The sequence below is a fragment of the Phallusia mammillata genome, chromosome 7 (genome assembly GCF_965637545.1).
Source record: "Phallusia mammillata chromosome 7, kaPhaMamm4.hap1.1, whole genome shotgun sequence".
NCBI lineage: Eukaryota > Metazoa > Chordata > Ascidiacea > Phlebobranchia > Ascidiidae > Phallusia > Phallusia mammillata.
Genome location: NC_137258.1, coordinates 11,539,150 through 11,562,417, shown reverse-complemented (window position 1 = coordinate 11,562,417; position 23,268 = coordinate 11,539,150). Strand labels below are relative to the sequence as shown.

At 41.7% G+C, this 23,268-nt stretch overlaps 2 protein-coding genes and 1 long non-coding RNA gene across 6 annotated transcripts in view; 1 reads left to right on the top strand and 2 right to left on the bottom strand.

Moving 5' to 3' along the window:
- LOC145238583 (uncharacterized) overlaps nucleotides 1-20,884 on the top strand; it is a 37,111-nt gene extending 16,227 nt beyond the window's left edge. Inside the window, exons 1-21 of one of the 4 annotated variants that reach the window (XM_080101798.1) lie at nucleotides 12,161-12,358; nucleotides 12,741-12,890; nucleotides 12,992-13,179; nucleotides 13,246-13,477; nucleotides 13,689-13,881; nucleotides 14,037-14,313; nucleotides 14,554-14,752; nucleotides 15,146-15,283; nucleotides 15,492-15,658; nucleotides 15,852-16,038; nucleotides 16,348-16,471; nucleotides 16,627-16,828; nucleotides 17,177-17,298; nucleotides 17,517-17,641; nucleotides 17,892-18,039; nucleotides 18,255-18,363; nucleotides 18,647-18,781; nucleotides 18,897-19,215; nucleotides 19,410-19,543; nucleotides 20,069-20,207; nucleotides 20,639-20,884. In XM_080101798.1, the coding sequence (XP_079957924.1) occupies nucleotides 12,350-12,358; nucleotides 12,741-12,890; nucleotides 12,992-13,179; nucleotides 13,246-13,477; nucleotides 13,689-13,881; nucleotides 14,037-14,313; nucleotides 14,554-14,752; nucleotides 15,146-15,283; nucleotides 15,492-15,658; nucleotides 15,852-16,038; nucleotides 16,348-16,471; nucleotides 16,627-16,828; nucleotides 17,177-17,298; nucleotides 17,517-17,641; nucleotides 17,892-18,039; nucleotides 18,255-18,363; nucleotides 18,647-18,781; nucleotides 18,897-19,215; nucleotides 19,410-19,543; nucleotides 20,069-20,207; nucleotides 20,639-20,767 (3,426 nt within the window). In that variant the 5' untranslated portion in view covers nucleotides 12,161-12,349 and the 3' untranslated portion in view covers nucleotides 20,768-20,884. Of the gene's footprint in view, nucleotides 1-12,160; nucleotides 12,359-12,737; nucleotides 12,891-12,991; nucleotides 13,180-13,245; nucleotides 13,478-13,688; nucleotides 13,882-14,036; nucleotides 14,314-14,553; nucleotides 14,753-15,145; nucleotides 15,284-15,491; nucleotides 15,659-15,851; nucleotides 16,039-16,347; nucleotides 16,472-16,626; nucleotides 16,829-17,176; nucleotides 17,299-17,516; nucleotides 17,642-17,891; nucleotides 18,040-18,254; nucleotides 18,364-18,646; nucleotides 18,782-18,896; nucleotides 19,216-19,409; nucleotides 19,544-20,068; nucleotides 20,208-20,638 lie in introns of those variants that run through there. The other 3 variants (XM_080101797.1, XM_080101795.1, XM_080101796.1) reach the window with 3 other exon arrangements.
- On the bottom strand, nucleotides 10,824-11,406 carry LOC145237625 (uncharacterized). The gene is made up of 2 exons (XR_013862014.1): nucleotides 11,066-11,406; nucleotides 10,824-11,002 (listed from the first exon to the last, which is right to left on the bottom strand). It is a non-coding gene; the product is annotated as an uncharacterized LOC145237625 (long non-coding RNA).
- A 151-nt stretch (nucleotides 20,885-21,035) lies between the features above and the next one.
- Nucleotides 21,036-23,139, bottom strand: LOC145238587 (uncharacterized). The gene is made up of 4 exons (XM_080101804.1): nucleotides 23,006-23,139; nucleotides 22,507-22,696; nucleotides 22,153-22,335; nucleotides 21,036-21,987 (listed from the first exon to the last, which is right to left on the bottom strand). The coding sequence occupies exons 1-4, from the start codon at nucleotides 23,096-23,098 to the stop codon at nucleotides 21,389-21,391; spliced, it is 1,065 nt and encodes a 354-aa protein (XP_079957930.1). The 5' UTR covers nucleotides 23,099-23,139; the 3' UTR covers nucleotides 21,036-21,388.
- Between the last annotated feature and the right edge of the window lie 129 nt (nucleotides 23,140-23,268).

Here is a 23,268-nt window from a genome sequence, read left to right as displayed (position 1 = left end):
TGCAGCGCCCTCCGGTGACATATCTACCGGGGGTGCATCAATCGACGGTAGGGGCCCTAAGGTTTCTTGCGATGGCTCCCGCTTGTAGCTAGCTCGTCGCAAAGCCGAGATGTAGGCTCTCAAAGATGACCGTTTTTACGTACGATTCTACACTTGGTAACAAACGGGTACGTACGACTCTACACAAGGCCGACATGCCTCAACTAAATTGTCTGCTGAGAGAAAAGTAATCAAGCGATCGACTTGAAATTGCTCATCAGCCTTCTTGAGGCTTGTATCTATTTTTTACCGTCTTTGCCGACTTCGAATTCCAAAAAATGACTTTGTGACGTCACAATTACCATTTTTAAAAAAGGTCCTTTGGGAGAGGGGGCACTGTGCAGCGCCCTCCGGTGACATATCTACCGGGGGTGCATCAATCGACGGTAGGGGCCCTAAGGTTTCTTGCGATGGCTCCCGCTTGTAGCTAGCTCGTCGCAAAGCCGAGATGTAGGCTCTCAAAGATGACCGTTTTTACGTACGATTCTACACTTGGTAACAAACGGGTACGTACGACTCTACACAAGGCCGACATGCCTCAACTAAATTGTCTGCTGAGAGAAAAGTAATCAAGCGATCGACTTGAAATTGCTCATCAGCCTTCTTGAGGCTTGTATCTATTTTTTACCGTCTTTGCCGACTTCGAATTCCAAAAAATGACTTTGTGACGTCACAATTACCATTTTTAAAAAGGTCCTTTGGGAGAGGGGGCACTGTGCAGCGCCCTCCGGTGACATATCTACCGGGGGTGCATCAATCGACGGTAGGGGCCCTAAGGTTTCTTGCGATGGCTCCCGCTTGTAGCTAGCTCGTCGCAAAGCCGAGATGTAGGCTCTCAAAGATGACCGTTTTTACGTACGATTCTACACTTGGTAACAAACGGGTACGTACGACTCTACACAAGGCCGACATGCCTCAACTAAATTGTCTGCTGAGAGAAAAGTAATCAAGCGATCGACTTGAAATTGCTCATCAGCCTTCTTGAGGCTTGTATCTATTTTTTACCGTCTTTGCCGACTTCGAATTCCAAAAAATGACTTTGTGACGTCACAATTACCATTTTTAAAAAAGGTCCTTTGGGAGAGGGGGCACTGTGCAGCGCCCTCCGGTGACATATCTACCGGGGGTGCATCAATCGACGGTAGGGGCCCTAAGGTTTCTTGCGATGGCTCCCGCTTGTAGCTAGCTCGTCGCAAAGCCGAGATGTAGGCTCTCAAAGATGACCGTTTTTACGTACGATTCTACACTTGGTAACAAACGGGTACGTACGACTCTACACAAGGCCGACATGCCTCAACTAAATTGTCTGCTGAGAGAAAAGTAATCACGATCGACTTGAAATTGCTCATCAGCCTTCTTGAGGCTTGTATCTATTTTTTACCGTCTTTGCCGACTTCGAATTCCAAAAAATGACTTTGTGACGTCACAATTACCATTTTTAAAAAAGGTCCTTTGGGAGAGGGGGCACTGTGCAGCGCCCTCCGGTGACATATCTACCGGGGGTGCATCAATCGACGGTAGGGGCCCTAAGGTTTCTTGCGATGGCTCCCGCTTGTAGCTAGCTCGTCGCAAAGCCGAGATGTAGGCTCTCAAAGATGACCGTTTTTACGTACGATTCTACACTTGGTAACAAACGGGTACGTACGACTCTACACAAGGCCGACATGCCTCAACTAAATTGTCTGCTGAGAGAAAAGTAATCAAGCGATCGACTTGAAATTGCTCATCAGCCTTCTTGAGGCTTGTATCTATTTTTTACCGTCTTTGCCGACTTCGAATTCCAAAAAATGACTTTGTGACGTCACAATTACCATTTTTAAAAAAGGTCCTTTGGGAGAGGGGGCACTGTGCAGCGCCCTCCGGTGACATATCTACCGGGGGTGCATCAATCGACGGTAGGGGCCCTAAGGTTTCTTGCGATGGCTCCCGCTTGTAGCTAGCTCGTCGCAAAGCCGAGATGTAGGCTCTCAAAGATGACCGTTTTTACGTACGATTCTACACTTGGTAACAAACGGGTACGTACGACTCTACACAAGGCCGACATGCCTCAACTAAATTGTCTGCTGAGAGAAAAGTAATCAAGCGATCGACTTGAAATTGCTCATCAGCCTTCTTGAGGCTTGTATCTATTTTTTACCGTCTTTGCCGACTTCGAATTCCAAAAAATGACTTTGTGACGTCACAATTACCATTTTTAAAAAAGGTCCTTTGGGAGAGGGGGCACTGTGCAGCGCCCTCCGGTGACATATCTACCGGGGGTGCATCAATCGACGGTAGGGGCCCTAAGGTTTCTTGCGATGGCTCCCGCTTGTAGCTAGCTCGTCGCAAAGCCGAGATGTAGGCTCTCAAAGATGACCGTTTTTACGTACGATTCTACACTTGGTAACAAACGGGTACGTACGACTCTACACAAGGCCGACATGCCTCAACTAAATTGTCTGCTGAGAGAAAAGTAATCAAGCGATCGACTTGAAATTGCTCATCAGCCTTCTTGAGGCTTGTATCTATTTTTTACCGTCTTTGCCGACTTCGAATTCCAAAAAATGACTTTGTGACGTCACAATTACCATTTTTAAAAAAGGTCCTTTGGGAGAGGGGGCACTGTGCAGCGCCCTCCGGTGACATATCTACCGGGGGTGCATCAATCGACGGTAGGGGCCCTAAGGTTTCTTGCGATGGCTCCCGCTTGTAGCTAGCTCGTCGCAAAGCCGAGATGTAGGCTCTCAAAGATGACCGTTTTTACGTACGATTCTACACTTGGTAACAAACGGGTACGTACGACTCTACACAAGGCCGACATGCCTCAACTAAATTGTCTGCTGAGAGAAAAGTAATCAAGCGATCGACTTGAAATTGCTCATCAGCCTTCTTGAGGCTTGTATCTATTTTTTACCGTCTTTGCCGACTTCGAATTCCAAAAAATGACTTTGTGACGTCACAATTACCATTTTTAAAAAAGGTCCTTTGGGAGAGGGGGCACTGTGCAGCGCCCTCCGGTGACATATCTACCGGGGGTGCATCAATCGACGGTAGGGGCCCTAAGGTTTCTTGCGATGGCTCCCGCTTGTAGCTAGCTCGTCGCAAAGCCGAGATGTAGGCTCTCAAAGATGACCGTTTTTACGTACGATTCTACACTTGGTAACAAACGGGTACGTACGACTCTACACAAGGCCGACATGCCTCAACTAAATTGTCTGCTGAGAGAAAAGTAATCAAGCGATCGACTTGAAATTGCTCATCAGCCTTCTTGAGGCTTGTATCTATTTTTTACCGTCTTTGCCGACTTCGAATTCCAAAAAATGACTTTGTGACGTCACAATTACCATTTTTAAAAAAGGTCCTTTGGGAGAGGGGGCACTGTGCAGCGCCCTCCGGTGACATATCTACCGGGGGTGCATCAATCGACGGTAGGGGCCCTAAGGTTTCTTGCGATGGCTCCCGCTTGTAGCTAGCTCGTCGCAAAGCCGAGATGTAGGCTCTCAAAGATGACCGTTTTTACGTACGATTCTACACTTGGTAACAAACGGGTACGTACGACTCTACACAAGGCCGACATGCCTCAACTAAATTGTCTGCTGAGAGAAAAGTAATCAAGCGATCGACTTGAAATTGCTCATCAGCCTTCTTGAGGCTTGTATCTATTTTTTACCGTCTTTGCCGACTTCGAATTCCAAAAAATGACTTTGTGACGTCACAATTACCATTTTTAAAAAAGGTCCTTTGGGAGAGGGGGCACTGTGCAGCGCCCTCCGGTGACATATCTACCGGGGGTGCATCAATCGACGGTAGGGGCCCTAAGGTTTCTTGCGATGGCTCCCGCTTGTAGCTAGCTCGTCGCAAAGCCGAGATGTAGGCTCTCAAAGATGACCGTTTTTACGTACGATTCTACACTTGGTAACAAACGGGTACGTACGACTCTACACAAGGCCGACATGCCTCAACTAAATTGTCTGCTGAGAGAAAAGTAATCAAGCGATCGACTTGAAATTGCTCATCAGCCTTCTTGAGGCTTGTATCTATTTTTTACCGTCTTTGCCGACTTCGAATTCCAAAAAATGACTTTGTGACGTCACAATTACCATTTTTAAAAAAGGTCCTTTGGGAGAGGGGGCACTGTGCAGCGCCCTCCGGTGACATATCTACCGGGGGTGCATCAATCGACGGTAGGGGCCCTAAGGTTTCTTGCGATGGCTCCCGCTTGTAGCTAGCTCGTCGCAAAGCCGAGATGTAGGCTCTCAAAGATGACCGTTTTTACGTACGATTCTACACTTGGTAACAAACGGGTACGTACGACTCTACACAAGGCCGACATGCCTCAACTAAATTGTCTGCTGAGAGAAAAGTAATCAAGCGATCGACTTGAAATTGCTCATCAGCCTTCTTGAGGCTTGTATCTATTTTTTACCGTCTTTGCCGACTTCGAATTCCAAAAAATGACTTTGTGACGTCACAATTACCATTTTTAAAAAAGGTCCTTTGGGAGAGGGGGCACTGTGCAGCGCCCTCCGGTGACATATCTACCGGGGGTGCATCAATCGACGGTAGGGGCCCTAAGGTTTCTTGCGATGGCTCCCGCTTGTAGCTAGCTCGTCGCAAAGCCGAGATGTAGGCTCTCAAAGATGACCGTTTTTACGTACGATTCTACACTTGGTAACAAACGGGTACGTACGACTCTACACAAGGCCGACATGCCTCAACTAAATTGTCTGCTGAGAGAAAAGTAATCAAGCGATCGACTTGAAATTGCTCATCAGCCTTCTTGAGGCTTGTATCTATTTTTTACCGTCTTTGCCGACTTCGAATTCCAAAAAATGACTTTGTGACGTCACAATTACCATTTTTAAAAAAGGTCCTTTGGGAGAGGGGGCACTGTGCAGCGCCCTCCGGTGACATATCTACCGGGGGTGCATCAATCGACGGTAGGGGCCCTAAGGTTTCTTGCGATGGCTCCCGCTTGTAGCTAGCTCGTCGCAAAGCCGAGATGTAGGCTCTCAAAGATGACCGTTTTTACGTACGATTCTACACTTGGTAACAAACGGGTACGTACGACTCTACACAAGGCCGACATGCCTCAACTAAATTGTCTGCTGAGAGAAAAGTAATCAAGCGATCGACTTGAAATTGCTCATCAGCCTTCTTGAGGCTTGTATCTATTTTTTACCGTCTTTGCCGACTTCGAATTCCAAAAAATGACTTTGTGACGTCACAATTACCATTTTTAAAAAAGGTCCTTTGGGAGAGGGGGCACTGTGCAGCGCCCTCCGGTGACATATCTACCGGGGGTGCATCAATCGACGGTAGGGGCCCTAAGGTTTCTTGCGATGGCTCCCGCTTGTAGCTAGCTCGTCGCAAAGCCGAGATGTAGGCTCTCAAAGATGACCGTTTTTACGTACGATTCTACACTTGGTAACAAACGGGTACGTACGACTCTACACAAGGCCGACATGCCTCAACTAAATTGTCTGCTGAGAGAAAAGTAATCAAGCGATCGACTTGAAATTGCTCATCAGCCTTCTTGAGGCTTGTATCTATTTTTTACCGTCTTTGCCGACTTCGAATTCCAAAAAATGACTTTGTGACGTCACAATTACCATTTTTAAAAAAGGTCCTTTGGGAGAGGGGGCACTGTGCAGCGCCCTCCGGTGACATATCTACCGGGGGTGCATCAATCGACGGTAGGGGCCCTAAGGTTTCTTGCGATGGCTCCCGCTTGTAGCTAGCTCGTCGCAAAGCCGAGATGTAGGCTCTCAAAGATGACCGTTTTTACGTACGATTCTACACTTGGTAACAAACGGGTACGTACGACTCTACACAAGGCCGACATGCCTCAACTAAATTGTCTGCTGAGAGAAAAGTAATCAAGCGATCGACTTGAAATTGCTCATCAGCCTTCTTGAGGCTTGTATCTATTTTTTACCGTCTTTGCCGACTTCGAATTCCAAAAAATGACTTTGTGACGTCACAATTACCATTTTTAAAAAAGGTCCTTTGGGAGAGGGGGCACTGTGCAGCGCCCTCCGGTGACATATCTACCGGGGGTGCATCAATCGACGGTAGGGGCCCTAAGGTTTCTTGCGATGGCTCCCGCTTGTAGCTAGCTCGTCGCAAAGCCGAGATGTAGGCTCTCAAAGATGACCGTTTTTACGTACGATTCTACACTTGGTAACAAACGGGTACGTACGACTCTACACAAGGCCGACATGCCTCAACTAAATTGTCTGCTGAGAGAAAAGTAATCAAGCGATCGACTTGAAATTGCTCATCAGCCTTCTTGAGGCTTGTATCTATTTTTTACCGTCTTTGCCGACTTCGAATTCCAAAAAATGACTTTGTGACGTCACAATTACCATTTTTAAAAAAGGTCCTTTGGGAGAGGGGGCACTGTGCAGCGCCCTCCGGTGACATATCTACCGGGGGTGCATCAATCGACGGTAGGGGCCCTAAGGTTTCTTGCGATGGCTCCCGCTTGTAGCTAGCTCGTCGCAAAGCCGAGATGTAGGCTCTCAAAGATGACCGTTTTTACGTACGATTCTACACTTGGTAACAAACGGGTACGTACGACTCTACACAAGGCCGACATGCCTCAACTAAATTGTCTGCTGAGAGAAAAGTAATCAAGCGATCGACTTGAAATTGCTCATCAGCCTTCTTGAGGCTTGTATCTATTTTTTACCGTCTTTGCCGACTTCGAATTCCAAAAAATGACTTTGTGACGTCACAATTACCATTTTTAAAAAAGGTCCTTTGGGAGAGGGGGCACTGTGCAGCGCCCTCCGGTGACATATCTACCGGGGGTGCATCAATCGACGGTAGGGGCCCTAAGGTTTCTTGCGATGGCTCCCGCTTGTAGCTAGCTCGTCGCAAAGCCGAGATGTAGGCTCTCAAAGATGACCGTTTTTACGTACGATTCTACACTTGGTAACAAACGGGTACGTACGACTCTACACAAGGCCGACATGCCTCAACTAAATTGTCTGCTGAGAGAAAAGTAATCAAGCGATCGACTTGAAATTGCTCATCAGCCTTCTTGAGGCTTGTATCTATTTTTTACCGTCTTTGCCGACTTCGAATTCCAAAAAATGACTTTGTGACGTCACAATTACCATTTTTAAAAAAGGTCCTTTGGGAGAGGGGGCACTGTGCAGCGCCCTCCGGTGACATATCTACCGGGGGTGCATCAATCGACGGTAGGGGCCCTAAGGTTTCTTGCGATGGCTCCCGCTTGTAGCTAGCTCGTCGCAAAGCCGAGATGTAGGCTCTCAAAGATGACCGTTTTTACGTACGATTCTACACTTGGTAACAAACGGGTACGTACGACTCTACACAAGGCCGACATGCCTCAACTAAATTGTCTGCTGAGAGAAAAGTAATCAAGCGATCGACTTGAAATTGCTCATCAGCCTTCTTGAGGCTTGTATCTATTTTTTACCGTCTTTGCCGACTTCGAATTCCAAAAAATGACTTTGTGACGTCACAATTACCATTTTTAAAAAAGGTCCTTTGGGAGAGGGGGCACTGTGCAGCGCCCTCCGGTGACATATCTACCGGGGGTGCATCAATCGACGGTAGGGGCCCTAAGGTTTCTTGCGATGGCTCCCGCTTGTAGCTAGCTCGTCGCAAAGCCGAGATGTAGGCTCTCAAAGATGACCGTTTTTACGTACGATTCTACACTTGGTAACAAACGGGTACGTACGACTCTACACAAGGCCGACATGCCTCAACTAAATTGTCTGCTGAGAGAAAAGTAATCAAGCGATCGACTTGAAATTGCTCATCAGCCTTCTTGAGGCTTGTATCTATTTTTTACCGTCTTTGCCGACTTCGAATTCCAAAAAATGACTTTGTGACGTCACAATTACCATTTTTAAAAAAGGTCCTTTGGGAGAGGGGGCACTGTGCAGCGCCCTCCGGTGACATATCTACCGGGGGTGCATCAATCGACGGTAGGGGCCCTAAGGTTTCTTGCGATGGCTCCCGCTTGTAGCTAGCTCGTCGCAAAGCCGAGATGTAGGCTCTCAAAGATGACCGTTTTTACGTACGATTCTACACTTGGTAACAAACGGGTACGTACGACTCTACACAAGGCCGACATGCCTCAACTAAATTGTCTGCTGAGAGAAAAGTAATCAAGCGATCGACTTGAAATTGCTCATCAGCCTTCTTGAGGCTTGTATCTATTTTTTACCGTCTTTGCCGACTTCGAATTCCAAAAAATGACTTTGTGACGTCACAATTACCATTTTTAAAAAAGGTCCTTTGGGAGAGGGGGCACTGTGCAGCGCCCTCCGGTGACATATCTACCGGGGGTGCATCAATCGACGGTAGGGGCCCTAAGGTTTCTTGCGATGGCTCCCGCTTGTAGCTAGCTCGTCGCAAAGCCGAGATGTAGGCTCTCAAAGATGACCGTTTTTACGTACGATTCTACACTTGGTAACAAACGGGTACGTACGACTCTACACAAGGCCGACATGCCTCAACTAAATTGTCTGCTGAGAGAAAAGTAATCAAGCGATCGACTTGAAATTGCTCATCAGCCTTCTTGAGGCTTGTATCTATTTTTTACCGTCTTTGCCGACTTCGAATTCCAAAAAATGACTTTGTGACGTCACAATTACCATTTTTAAAAAAGGTCCTTTGGGAGAGGGGGCACTGTGCAGCGCCCTCCGGTGACATATCTACCGGGGGTGCATCAATCGACGGTAGGGGCCCTAAGGTTTCTTGCGATGGCTCCCGCTTGTAGCTAGCTCGTCGCAAAGCCGAGATGTAGGCTCTCAAAGATGACCGTTTTTACGTACGATTCTACACTTGGTAACAAACGGGTACGTACGACTCTACACAAGGCCGACATGCCTCAACTAAATTGTCTGCTGAGAGAAAAGTAATCAAGCGATCGACTTGAAATTGCTCATCAGCCTTCTTGAGGCTTGTATCTATTTTTTACCGTCTTTGCCGACTTCGAATTCCAAAAAATGACTTTGTGACGTCACAATTACCATTTTTAAAAAAGGTCCTTTGGGAGAGGGGGCACTGTGCAGCGCCCTCCGGTGACATATCTACCGGGGGTGCATCAATCGACGGTAGGGGCCCTAAGGTTTCTTGCGATGGCTCCCGCTTGTAGCTAGCTCGTCGCAAAGCCGAGATGTAGGCTCTCAAAGATGACCGTTTTTACGTACGATTCTACACTTGGTAACAAACGGGTACGTACGACTCTACACAAGGCCGACATGCCTCAACTAAATTGTCTGCTGAGAGAAAAGTAATCAAGCGATCGACTTGAAATTGCTCATCAGCCTTCTTGAGGCTTGTATCTATTTTTTACCGTCTTTGCCGACTTCGAATTCCAAAAAATGACTTTGTGACGTCACAATTACCATTTTTAAAAAAGGTCCTTTGGGAGAGGGGGCACTGTGCAGCGCCCTCCGGTGACATATCTACCGGGGGTGCATCAATCGACGGTAGGGGCCCTAAGGTTTCTTGCGATGGCTCCCGCTTGTAGCTAGCTCGTCGCAAAGCCGAGATGTAGGCTCTCAAAGATGACCGTTTTTACGTACGATTCTACACTTGGTAACAAACGGGTACGTACGACTCTACACAAGGCCGACATGCCTCAACTAAATTGTCTGCTGAGAGAAAAGTAATCAAGCGATCGACTTGAAATTGCTCATCAGCCTTCTTGAGGCTTGTATCTATTTTTTACCGTCTTTGCCGACTTCGAATTCCAAAAAATGACTTTGTGACGTCACAATTACCATTTTTAAAAAAGGTCCTTTGGGAGAGGGGGCACTGTGCAGCGCCCTCCGGTGACATATCTACCGGGGGTGCATCAATCGACGGTAGGGGCCCTAAGGTTTCTTGCGATGGCTCCCGCTTGTAGCTAGCTCGTCGCAAAGCCGAGATGTAGGCTCTCAAAGATGACCGTTTTTACGTACGATTCTACACTTGGTAACAAACGGGTACGTACGACTCTACACAAGGCCGACATGCCTCAACTAAATTGTCTGCTGAGAGAAAAGTAATCAAGCGATCGACTTGAAATTGCTCATCAGCCTTCTTGAGGCTTGTATCTATTTTTTACCGTCTTTGCCGACTTCGAATTCCAAAAAATGACTTTGTGACGTCACAATTACCATTTTTAAAAAAGGTCCTTTGGGAGAGGGGGCACTGTGCAGCGCCCTCCGGTGACATATCTACCGGGGGTGCATCAATCGACGGTAGGGGCCCTAAGGTTTCTTGCGATGGCTCCCGCTTGTAGCTAGCTCGTCGCAAAGCCGAGATGTAGGCTCTCAAACATTCCCTCATAAGAATTGCTTTTCCTAATGCTGTGTTTTGGGAATCCCCTTTTGTGTTAATACATTAAAAAAGGAACCCAATATCGTCATAATTTCTCGCGCCATAGAAACATTATGATTCGTATCTATTTTTTGTTGTTTTTTGGTCAATATTGTTGATTGTAATGTTAATTATTGTGAGCATTTGTGGAATTAAGTATTATTTTACACTAATTTCAACTTACAATGTTGTTTTTTATCAATTTAGTCTAATGCTAGCTCTTTTGTTGGTTTATCAACACTAATTTGTAATTTGGTGTTGTACCTAACTTTTGTTCGGTAGTTTATTTCGACCTTATTGCAACAATGGTTGGCAAGGCTTCGCATCAGTGACGTCAATTTTTTTGATGTTGTTCAAAACAGGGTTAATGACGTCATAGATACGCAAAATTTTGCATGACGTCATCATATCACCTAAACTATGTGGTGACGTAATTTCATGATTTTGTGACGTCATTAACCTATGTACGTACGATTGTACACTAGACCCTCACTTTCAACTTCTATTGATGGGGGTGCTTTTTGCTTAAAATGGTTGACTATTTTCAACAAATAACCCAATGGTATGCATGGAAAAGCTTTCTTCAAAGTGTCAAATTCTGTTTCTATTATAGTGTTTGAATCCACACAGTTATCTACAAACAAACCATGATGTTAAAAATGTACTTAACACAAACTAAACACGGATAAGCACTAACCTTTTAGTAAGTCGCAAATGCCATCGGCTTGCTCACCAGGTACTGATATTCTATCTAGAAATCCCCGGGTTTGAATTATAGTTTCCTCCAAAGACAAGTTCATTTTTTATTCTTTAATTGTTACATGCACCTCCTAACACTATTTAAGCAACAGTAAAAACGTGCTAAATGTTACTACAAGCAGCAGTGACCTCACTTCGTCGCACGCTGAACAAACTAGGCCTTTTTCGCGCCACTTTATTTTTCCCCGCTCCGCCACGAGTTATAAATTACGTCACCGAAGTTTGAACATTCAACCAATGAGCGGGCGCGCAGACTTCAACTTCGAAATACGTCATCGCGTCGTATACCGACGGTATCATACAATACAATAATTGTTTCATTTTATTCTTACGAATAAATAGTTGGGAAAAAGTAAACTTGGGCAATTTGCATTGATTTTGGAGACGATAATATGCCGAAAGTGCAATCTAGCTATGAGTGTAAGTTTTGTACGGTGGTTTTAAAAAATCTGTTGTCAGTAAAGAGACATGTAAACATAAATCACGCTACCCACAGGCATGTTAATTTTACATGCAACATTGAAAACAGACCTAAGTTTTTGCTGGAAGTCACAAATAACGCATAAAATTGTTTTCATATGGGTTGTGCAAACTGAATATTTCATGCTATGAGTAAAGTATTGTTTTTCCACTATTTTTTTTTATAAATGTGCTTTTTCATAATCTGTTGTCAAAATGTTATTTTGATTACTGTAACTGTGAGTCATAAGCAGTGCTGGATTAACCAATAGGCAAAGTAGGCACGTGCCTACAGGCCAGTCAAAAATCCAGGCCACTTTACAACAACGATCTGTGACAATGATTTGGCAACTCTGATAATTCTAATTTTTCAGTTGGCAACCCTGATTTTCAAGCCACTAAGCGCTATGAAATATATTACTTTGTTTTACGTCTTTTAATAAACTATGTGTGAATACAAATGACTTCAACCGAAAAATCGTTTACCTCGTATATGGCATTTTGACAAATAAATTTTTGCGCTAGCGTTTTATCTCTATGAACTTGATTTTTATTGTTATTGGGGGTTTCCCAAATAGTTGCCAAATAAACGGTCAATGAATTTTAACAACTCAACATCAACACTGAATCAAAAATCACTGATTTGTATTAAGATACAATGCATATAGCATGTTAACAATACATCAATAATATCTGGTTAAGATACAACACTCTTCAGCCAACCAATCAACCGTGCCCAGTGAGTACTTACGGGCGTAGCAAAATGTCAAGAGTAAGTACCTTCCTAGTTATGTAATTGAATAACTTTGGCTAGCAAACATCCATATTTCTAATACCTGACCTTTATAAAAATCCTTGCTTGATGTGTTTAAGCAGGGGTGAGAAACCTTGAACCCTGTTTCTTAAAGGTGTAAAGATGTTTGGTAAAGAATTACATTACCAGAAATCACAAAAAGTTCTGTTATTATGTGAGAAGTGGTTGATTGTTTCATCAGGATAAAAATAAAGTAGAGGTTAAGAATCACAGGTGCAAATTTTTGTTGTCACTTCAAAAACAGGACACACATTTCGCAACATAAGCTTGCTTTGCATTTTTACGCAGCTCACATATGAATAAGTATAACAATTAGTGTTTTATCAAATTTATGCAGCAGCAACCACTCACAGCAGGAAGGTATAAACTTCTACTACCATGTCATGTGATTCGGCCTGAGGATCGAGTTGAAACCTCATCAGGTGATCGGAGTGGGCCTGCAACACCACAGCAAGCAAAAACTTCAGGACCTGTACAGCCTGGTGGAGCAGTAAGCCATGTTGTTAAAATAAATTTAAATTTGTTGTACTAAATGAGTTGCACCAGATTTACAGGTCAATACATACAGATAGTTAATTTATGATTTTGCAGAGATTGACTTTGCCACCTATCACCAATGAAAATGTAGCACATGAAATTGACATTATCAAGCAATATCTAAAAGACACAGGCATTACTGCAAACATGGCTGACATGACAAAACAACTTCTACAACTTAATGTTTTACCTTACAATCCTTACCCTGGATTTGTGCGCAGATTTAGGCGGCTTGCAGAAAGGTATATATATCTGTTATCTGTTTATTGGCAAAGGATTAAGCTGGTCTTTATTGTTGTTAACTCAAGGTTTCATTTGAGAAAGGAACCATTGCATGCCATCAGAAAAAGTATTGATTGTGTTGCCACAAAACTGGGTGAAACTGTTTTATCATCAGTGAAGACTAAAAATGGAAGTAGCTTTTGGGGTTTGGAACATATTGTGTCCCATGTTAATCCCAAGATTCTTGAAGCTTGTTTTGAACCAATCCAATCATCAACTGTATCAAATGAACATGTTTCACAAGAAACAAATCAACAAGTACATATTTTTTCTAGTTTTAATACTTAAGCCATAAGCAATTATTGATATTTGTCTCTTGAAGCAAGTTAAACACAAGTTGCCTAATAACGTTTAGGAATGTTGTGGAGACTTTGCACAAATTAGGTTTCATCTTATTACACCATGTTGAAATTTAAAATGTGTGTGACCAAATTTCAATGTGTTAAAATCGATCATATTCTAATTGCAGATATCGTTGTTGGTTTCCTTGTCTGGGCCATGTGTTTTTAAAGGGTCGATTTGTAATAACTGGACCCAAGTTGAACTGAAAGTTGGTGTTGTAGTGACAAGTCAGGATTTTTCTGTGGCTGGCAAATACTTTTCACTTACCCTTGTCGAGGATTTTAAACACATTGAATCATCCAACAAGCACTGTTTGCTTGGTAGGCTTTTTAATTGGACTATTTTTATTTTGGTCATGAAAAGACATAGATTTTAGTGATGTATATTTCTTACTTATTTTCTAACAATACAGCATCCTTGTAATATACAACAAACCCTTAACATTTTTATTCCTATTAGTTTTATGTTTCTATAGATTTAATAGTACCAGTGGAAGATGAACATGGTTGGACCTCTCGCGCTTTTGGTCGTTCAGACATTGAATCTATAGTATCTGATACTTCACCTGTTGAAGATGAGATCAAACGCCTCATTGTTCATGCTGTTATGTCAAAGAAAAGAATCACATTAAACTTCTTGCTTTGCCAAACATCAAAGTCTTCGGCGTCTAAAACATACATTCCAGCAACAAAAACCTATTATTTGTTGTTTTTACAGACTCCTGTAAATTCACAAGGCAATTTTCAAGCAAGGTTTGCTATGCCTAAAAAAGTAGTTGCTATAAAGACATGAAAAAATGACAATAAATTCTATTACACAATATAAATTTTGTTATATAGTGAATTCTAACATTCATATTTCAATTGAAATGTGAATATTTTGAATTTGGGTAACTCTCATATCCAAATCAATCTACTTCTTGCAACCAACATAAGCTTTTGATGCATATATATATCATTTTGTGTTGTTTAATCAATCTTTATTTTTAACAGTCAACCTCGCTTAGTAGTTTCAACTTTGCCTTTCCAAGCATTACATGAGGGTGTGTTCTTGGACCGAGGCCAAGCAGAACAATATCTGGCAACTTTCCAAAAGTACTACAGTCCTGGTGGACAACCTCAACCTACTGCAGGAAAAAAACGATCAAAAATTGATCCCATGCACACAGAAATGATGGGACCAATTATACAAGTAGGAAAAATAGAATTGAAATAAAATCTATAAAAAAATTAGATGTTAACAATACCCTATCAGCTATTGCCTTATGGTTAGAAACTTGAATTATGGGAGTTGACCAAAAAAATCAATAACTTTTAATAGAAAAGTGTATGGTAACTTTTTGGTAGAAGTGCTACTCGGTATTAGGGTATTGTTTTCTCACTGTGGACAAAAAAAGTGGCAGTTTTATTCTGTTTTGTGACATACTTGGCTCAAAGAAAAAATGGTAATAAAAAGAAGTGTATATTTTATTAATATCTGTTTTGATACACTATCTGTTGGCTTCACTTTTGAAATACTGGACTAACAGCTGGTGATTAAGTGTCATCCTTTTCTTAAAAGATTTTTTTGCTTTTCTAATATTAGGCCTGGCAGATGAAGATTGCAAGCTTGATTCTTGAACACTCAATGTTTTCTGTCGTGCATTACTTGTTTCTGCTTACTCTTGCACAAACTCGGGCCAAGTCATTTGCAAAACAAACAGAAGAAGGTCTAGTAGTACAGGTAAATTTAAATATTCTGAAAGTATGAAAGTCTGAGGTTTATAAGTCTACAATACCTACCCTGAACATGAACAACATACCTAAAGTTATTAAACAAAACGATGACATTAAATTTTTTAAAACATGAAGAAGCCTAATTGTGCATTTCTTATTCTTACCATTTGCAAAATAGTTTTACTTTGTGACTTTATTCTTGATTAATTTTATAGATTTGTCGGCTGTACAGAGGAACTGGTGCGAAATTGAAATGTGCATCTTTTCTTCATCCTGTCATTACACAACTTCTCACATCTGTGGATGAAAATATTTTAATATTAGCTGACAGAATGATTGCAAAATATAAGGACTTATTGCTTGAGGTTGCTGACCCTGAACTGTAAGTATTTTTCTGGTATTACATGGTTTAGGTTGTAAAATATTTGTTTTCTGCATTGGTCCCATGTTTAAGTTACATACTGAGTTTGTGTCACTACTGGGCTAGTATATTAAAAAAAAATATACATATATTTTTTTTTCAGGGATTTTTTTTAGTAGTTTATTGAAACTTTATGCAAAACTTTCTTTCCTAGGTGTGCAAGATCATCAGAAACACAATCCCTAAAGCACCTGATTGAATGTGTGATGCCAACCCCTGAAAATGAAGCTCATTTTCATTCCACAGTTCTTAATAGCAAACTTGAAGAACTTAATTATGTGGTGACTTGCGTTGTGTTGGGATTTAGTGAAGATGCTATTGAACTGTCACCTGCTATCAAGGTGTGGTTTTTACTGTTACATGTTGCCTTCTATTTTTCTACGGTCACATACTACCTACGGTTTTGGTGTGGTACTGGGTGAAAAAGTTTTAAACATAAACTTTATGCATGTAATTGAAACCGGGTAGGTTGCTCTCTTCTCCTATTTTGACAGCCACATCCTAATTTGTTGAATTGGAACGCGGCTTTTCATTACATTGCAGACTTTTTTTCCATGATATAAACCATAATTACTACACTTTAGAGTTTAGACCCTGTTTTTTTTCCCTTTTTTAACTGTTTTTCCCCCCACTGAAACAACTTTTCCCAGGCTGCAAAATCTCAACTGGACTCAACGTTTCCGCATCTTGTACCAAAATTTCCACCAATGGATAATCCTGGAAATGTTCAATATGGGATCAAAAACACAGCTTGGCCACAAGTCGATAAAATGAGTAAGATAAAAGTAGCAATAATAGCGTTGTTTGCTGTTGAAAACATTCAAATTTACGGAACTAATGAACCGCCGGTAAATAAACACAATAAAAAGATATTAAACCAAGTAGGATAAAAAAGAGTACGATAAAACTGTTTTTTTTTTCGTTGCCAGAAATCAACAAGCAAGTTAGCGTCGCTACGTCACAAGCGCCTAAAGCGGTTGCGTCACACCTGGCTATGATGCAATACTGTGCTGACATAAGGATGGACGAAGTGTGGAGAGCATTGTATGAGAGCCTTCTACTTGTGCAAGACTATCTTCCACCCAATCCATATCCTATACTCGTCTCGCACTTACGAAAGGCAAACATGAGGTTTGGAAAACCAAAATACAATAAAAACACAATTTTGTGTCGTGATATAAAATACATAAACACTATATATATTGTTTATGTACAACGGGCGTGTTGGACAGGAAGAGGCATTTTTATTCTTTTTCATTTGGTTTGTCAACTTAATAGACGGTTTTGGTGAAATACTGAACGGTTGGTTGTTAAAAAGCATGTTTGGAAAAAACGTCGGGTCACTCTGTTCTTAAATCTATTGTTTTTGTTTTTTTTGTCAAAATACTTCCCGGTTGGTTGTGAACTTGCTTTGAAACTTATTAGGTTTTTTTAAGTATGCATGTGTGGTCATACGTCGCAATTTTGATTCACGTTTAGTGTGCAGTCATTCTTCGAGGCAGATGCGACATCTGTAAAGCGAATGGTGCAGAGGAAAATTGTTGCATTGGAAGGTTCCAAGGAATTGATGACTGTTACAGGATCCAACGCATTTGCACTAAGTTAGTTGAAAATAAAAGTGTTTTTAACTTAATTACCTATATTTTTTAAATACGGTACACGTTGTTGGCAAAAAACATAGCATTGTTACATTAATCTTTAAATTAACTACGCTTGCCAAAATATTTGCTTTATTTTGTTGCTTTTTTATTGGTGTTAAGTTAAAAACAACAAAAAATACATGTTTATTTTGTTGCTGAAGTCTATTTGTTTTATTCAGAAGCGTCCTTAACTCTTCTTGGTCCACTTGGATATCGACAATCATTTGAAATTGCAAGTAAAGTTGTCTTAACTCCGCCAGGTGAGGCGGTATCAGGTCAACCCATACAAGTGGGACCAATGCAGGTAGACCCCAAATAAACAAACTTGTATTGTTGTGTTCACTGGATGAAGATTAGTTTGTGTACACGTAGCGCCATATATATGAAACCACAAGTTTTGGCTAAAACTACACAAACATAAAGACATGGTACAGAGGCAAAGACACATGGTGTTCTAAGTTAAATTTAATTTCGGTGAAATCGATCATCACTTGAAAATCCGACTACTGGAATAAACTATGAAAGTAGTTGAAAATTAAGCTAGCCATGTGCAGGTCGCTTCTTGTGGAGGTCTACTTCCACCAACTATTCACTTCGGAACAGTTTCCCCATACCTGAAGTCTGTAGATGTGGATGAACATTGTTTTGTAAGGGGGCCTAGCGACAAGACGCATCACGCTGCCAATGTGCTGGCCAATATAGGTAATTGTCAATAATTGTCAAAAATTACTAATTGATACATGTTGCAAAAACTAAATGTATTAATTGTTCTCAAGATCTTTTTTTATTTCCCAACAAACTTGAGTGTCGTTGGCCACACTCACCGATACAGCCTATTTCTTTTTACCAGCTTATGAGACCTTACAACCCCAAAAAGTGTGCAGTGTCTGCAGCCTACTTATCATTTTTTACTTTAGTTTTGACACATCTACGTGATTTACGAAGCAAAGGAATTTTGCCCCATCAAGCTCGTTTCGGTGGCATCGTAATGAAACTCAACAATCTAACTTCAAGTGCAGCCACAAGGTAAGAGAGTAAACGTCTCTCCATAAATGCCAGTGGTCACTAAAACTGAACGATAAACATTTGAAGACACCCCACACGTTGCTACCAGTTTACACCCAAAACAAGATTATTATTATAAACTGTAAAGAATACTTTGTGCTGCAAAGTCATTTAAAACAAGTATAGGTTGGAGTGGTGAGTTCTTACCCCAGAAAAGGTGACCTGAATGGAAAGTCAAAACCAACCTTTTCTGCATGATTCCAATTTAACAATTCATTTTCCAATTTAACATTACATTTTACAGATTTGAGAGTGAGTTCAGCGCAGCGATTGATGGGAACCACCCCATCCACGTAGAGTTGTACTATCCGCTCGATTGGAGATATATCCTCATCAAAAAACGTATACTTGCCTATTATGTTACCGAGACCAATGAAAGGTCAGTTTTACTCTCAAGAGGGGACTAATTTTAACTTGTCAATTTCGCTTACTCCTGACTGTATGGAGTGGTTTTTAATTTTCTTGGTTATTTTAATGGAACCTTTGGTCCGCAGGGTCGCTACTCTTTTCCGTCTTCCCGAGGGCATAGAAGATTTCCGCTCCTCCATTGTTTTTTTGCATCCAGCTGACGCACGATATTGCGTCAAACAAATTCCCATCGCAGCACTTCCGCAAGATGTCGCAACTGTGCGGTACTGGCGATCACGTGACTGGCCGGCTTTGGTAACTCACTTGGTTACACGCGCACAGCACCTTTTAGCTGAAGGCGTCGCTACCAAACGGAGGACTGTGATTGGTTCGCAGGCTGGCCAATCAGACACCAACTCACTGTTGGCGTTTTGTTGGAGGTATCACAGCGGAATACCAGGACAGGTACCATACTGGGCATCTTGGAAAACTGTACGATTGTGTGATTGCTAAATGTTAAGCAAACATTTGAAGTTAATTTGTAGTATTTATTTGAATTGGTAGAAACGCAATTAGATAGACTTACGAACTATTTGTTATGATGACTTTATGTTATCATTTTTCACTAATAAGTTAAGGTGCTACATTTACTCTTGTAGATTGATTACTTGCGATGTCTAAATTCCGCGATCGAGTCAGTAATGAGTTTCGGTGTGGAAGCCACAGAGGAAGGCGCACAAATTTCTTCGGCTATGGATCAAGCACTGGTCGAGAAAATGATTGTTCAATTTAAGTAAGCCTTTATTTTACTTCACTTTTCGAGAGATTTATGTGTATTTAGAGATTTTTGAATGCTTTGTCCACAATTATACAGTTGACGAGGTGGTGGCTGTATGTCGACGCTTTATCGCCACTGAGTAAATCACAAAGATGTAAATTTGGCTACGCATGGTAGTAAACCAAAATGATTATTATGCATAAGATTGGAATATTATGTATAAAATCCTGAAAGAGTTTCAATCTTGTGTTCAGTGTTCAGCTAAAATACTTGGTCAATGCCTTAAGTTGTTGGAGTAATTATGTACTCCGTGCCGAGTGTTCTCACCTGATACGGTTGTTAATCTGTCGAGTAGTTAAAGTGTGGACGTTTGCTCAACAAAGTTTCGGTTTGAGCATCGTAAAACACACTTTGTTATGCAATGTGCGGAAGGACATAAACCTCTGTGACAATACAAAACGTGGCGAGTAACGTGTTTAAACGTCCTAACTTGTAAGTGATAATACAAGAAGAAAAGGTCTAAAGAAGCTGCATTGTCAGGTGGAAGATGAACGAGATCATCTCCCAAGGTTCTTCTCTAGCCGGAGCTTCCTTTGCGTTTTTACTCAGATCAAAGATGGACATCGTTGCGTTCAAAGACCCGAATTCGAACGCGCTGTTTGTGAAATTTGACAGAGAGGTTCGTGGCTGATATAAGTAGCAGGTTGTAAGGTGGAATTTGATTCCGGGTTCGAGGTGACATTGCCGCGGGCATCCGATGGAATTGTAATAACCCGCGCAAAAAATGTTTTTTGTCGGGGATAAAATAGGCATAAGAGAGCTTGAACGCTGCTTATATACAGAAAATGTTTTTGAACCTCGAACCCCGCGTTCATTTTACTGGCGCCTAATATGTTTGTCTTACTCACAGTAGAATAAAATATATTTAACGGCTTAAGAGTGTTTTGTAAAATAGGACCTAACGTACAAACACAAACAGTTCCTAACAGGCTGTATTTTGTGTTTTCCTGAAAAGCGTTAACAACAACCGACTAGAAGTAATGAAAGTGTACAGAAATTCTAGTTGGTTGTTATCTATTCTCCTTTGTCTAAACGTTGCATTTTTTGCAGTCGTTGCAGATTTTGCGGGAAGTGAACGGATACTTGTTGGCAATTCGTAACGCAACTGCACAGGATTTGATGCTCGCCTCTTCCACCGTGCTACAATATGTGAAAAAACAAATGCAAGCGGTTTTGTGAACCGAAATTTACCTTTTACTTTGTGTGATAAGTGCTTCAATATTTTTTTCAATATTGTGGAAAAGTGATACGATTTTTAGTTCTTTGTATTTTGTTTAATAAATTTTTATTTTTTTACTTTTTTGTTAATAATGTTGTTTTACGCACTTTTGTGACTGTTTCACAAAGAGTATATTTGTGCTCGAGTGTCTTCTATCGTAACGCGTGGGTTATGTTTACGTTTTGTAGAGAACGACCTATGTTACATATTTGGTTTTTACACTGCCAATACGGGATAGAAATTTATTGATAGAAAACATAATCACATAAAAATAGAAAGCACTGTTCACAAATGGTATCAACTATACCCGCTACAACCTATACATGTTTCTGTACACATGGACACACTCAGTTTTTTTTTAAGGTTTGGTTTGGGTGACCGCTAAGTAGTTTTAAGAGACCGCAAGTGTTTCATTTAAATACCAAAAAATAGCCATATTTGCTTTTTCCCAAATTTTGGGAAACCGCTGGAGAAATTTGGGGGACCGTTTCGGTCCCCCAAAACACCTTAAAAAAACACTGGACACACTACGCATGGTTCAAACAGTCGTACTATGGTTTTGCTTGGTTCAGGCGCCGGTATCAAACATTGCTTAACGCCATTCTGGCAATATACCCTTGCTTGATACGGTAATAAGTTCCACAAGATAAAGCAATGAAGAGTATTGACATTCCAATCCAGGACAAATGAAACGAGTATCCAAATGTCGGCTCTAGACTCGATCGTGACATAACAAACCGGTATAGCTTCATCATTCCCGGAAAGTTGCGCATTTTTCGTGCTGATCTTTTGACTCTTCCCACAGGTCCACCAACCGACACTAATACGTCGTTTTCACCTAATGGCGTTGGAAACCAAGGACTTCCAACGTCAGCTAAAAGCAGATCTCCGATTTCAGGTAACAAGAGGTCTAACAGTTCAGAAATGTTTTTGTTTGAATATTCGTCTGTAGTTGTGGGAAGATCGGTGACATTGACGGGTGGATCGGTTGTGATTGGAATAATGCCCGCACTTCCGAACTCAAAACCTGGCGGCAAGTTGGGAGTTAAAAAGTCTTCTGCCGTATCCCTGTCTATACCAGCAAGAGCACTGCCCACATCAAGAAGGAAATCGCGCCCGCTTTGGATTGCTCGAACCTTGAGAGTGGTGTACATCGAAAGGCCGCTCAACAGAAGTACAACTGAAACAAATGCGATCTCATGTGAGTATAGTTCATAGGATAAACTAATTACTGCAACACGCCGCAGGATTTCTTTATTTATACGTTGAGCATTGTAGAATTGTAAACGACTCTTAAACCAAAATTTCTACCACAGGTGTGTCTGTTTGTTTTCTGTATACTTACAACTGACGGCGAGAATGACTGTTCCAACAATTCCTCTCTTCATCGTAATTTGGTTTGTCTTCGGATCCCTTTCGACAGAATGACAAGCTCCAACGATAAATATTAATTCGGCGAACAAAGCGCCTACACCACCAATCAACAGCAAGCCTGCCACCACGCGGATTTGTTTCGAACGTTTTTCAACTGTGTACAACCACATGTAAATGTCTTAGGTTAAGCGTGAAATAAATATACGGAGCCATATGTCATACTTAAGTTTTTTGCTTTACACAGGCCAGTTTATCATTGAAAACGAAACTGACAAAGTGCGTGTTCTATTAACTTTTGGTCTTCCGAAAGCCGGGTAACACTTACGTGGCGTGACAATGTACGTCATATCTGCATTCTCTTCCACTCCGATAAAAAACAAGCCCTGCTGCATGCACATGAACTCTTTCTTGTCATCCGTTTTAACAACATTCTTCTCTGCTCTTTCTCGTCGCTTGAAAGGCCCAAACCCCGGTGGCGGTGGTGGGGGTTGGTGAAGTTTTTCACTCAGACAAGCCTACAAATATCAGGTTACAATATTGATTACACGTGTTGGCACATTTTTGGAAATCATGAAGCTAAATGATTCAAGGTAAAAGCATAAAAATGTATTCACCATGCGTTTCAAGGGTAATATAGTATCGATCAGCAAACTGCTCAGGATAGAAGAGCGCATTATTGTTAAATGTAACCTGAAAGTAAGATATGAGACTTATGTTGCGTTATATCTTGAATACCACACCTGAACCAGCAACGCTAAAATGTTCTCCACACTGCTGTTATTGATATTTTATCGTAAAATATAGATTTTCACAACCAAACTTACCTTAACCATGCATGGGGCCACCACTCCAGCGATCACAAACCCCATTCCTATCGTAATTAATGACGCAATAATGGAGAATAATCGCTTCGACATCTTGCAACCCTTGCAGTGTTGATCTGCTTGTAACTTAAATCAGTTTTAAGCGCCAAAATAACATGACCGCCTTAGGCATCCAAAGTGACGCAGTTCCGTTGTGACGTCACGTCGGCTGCGGGTTACTAAAAGTGCTCTGGCCCTGGGGTTAAAACGTTATTTTGGTGGGA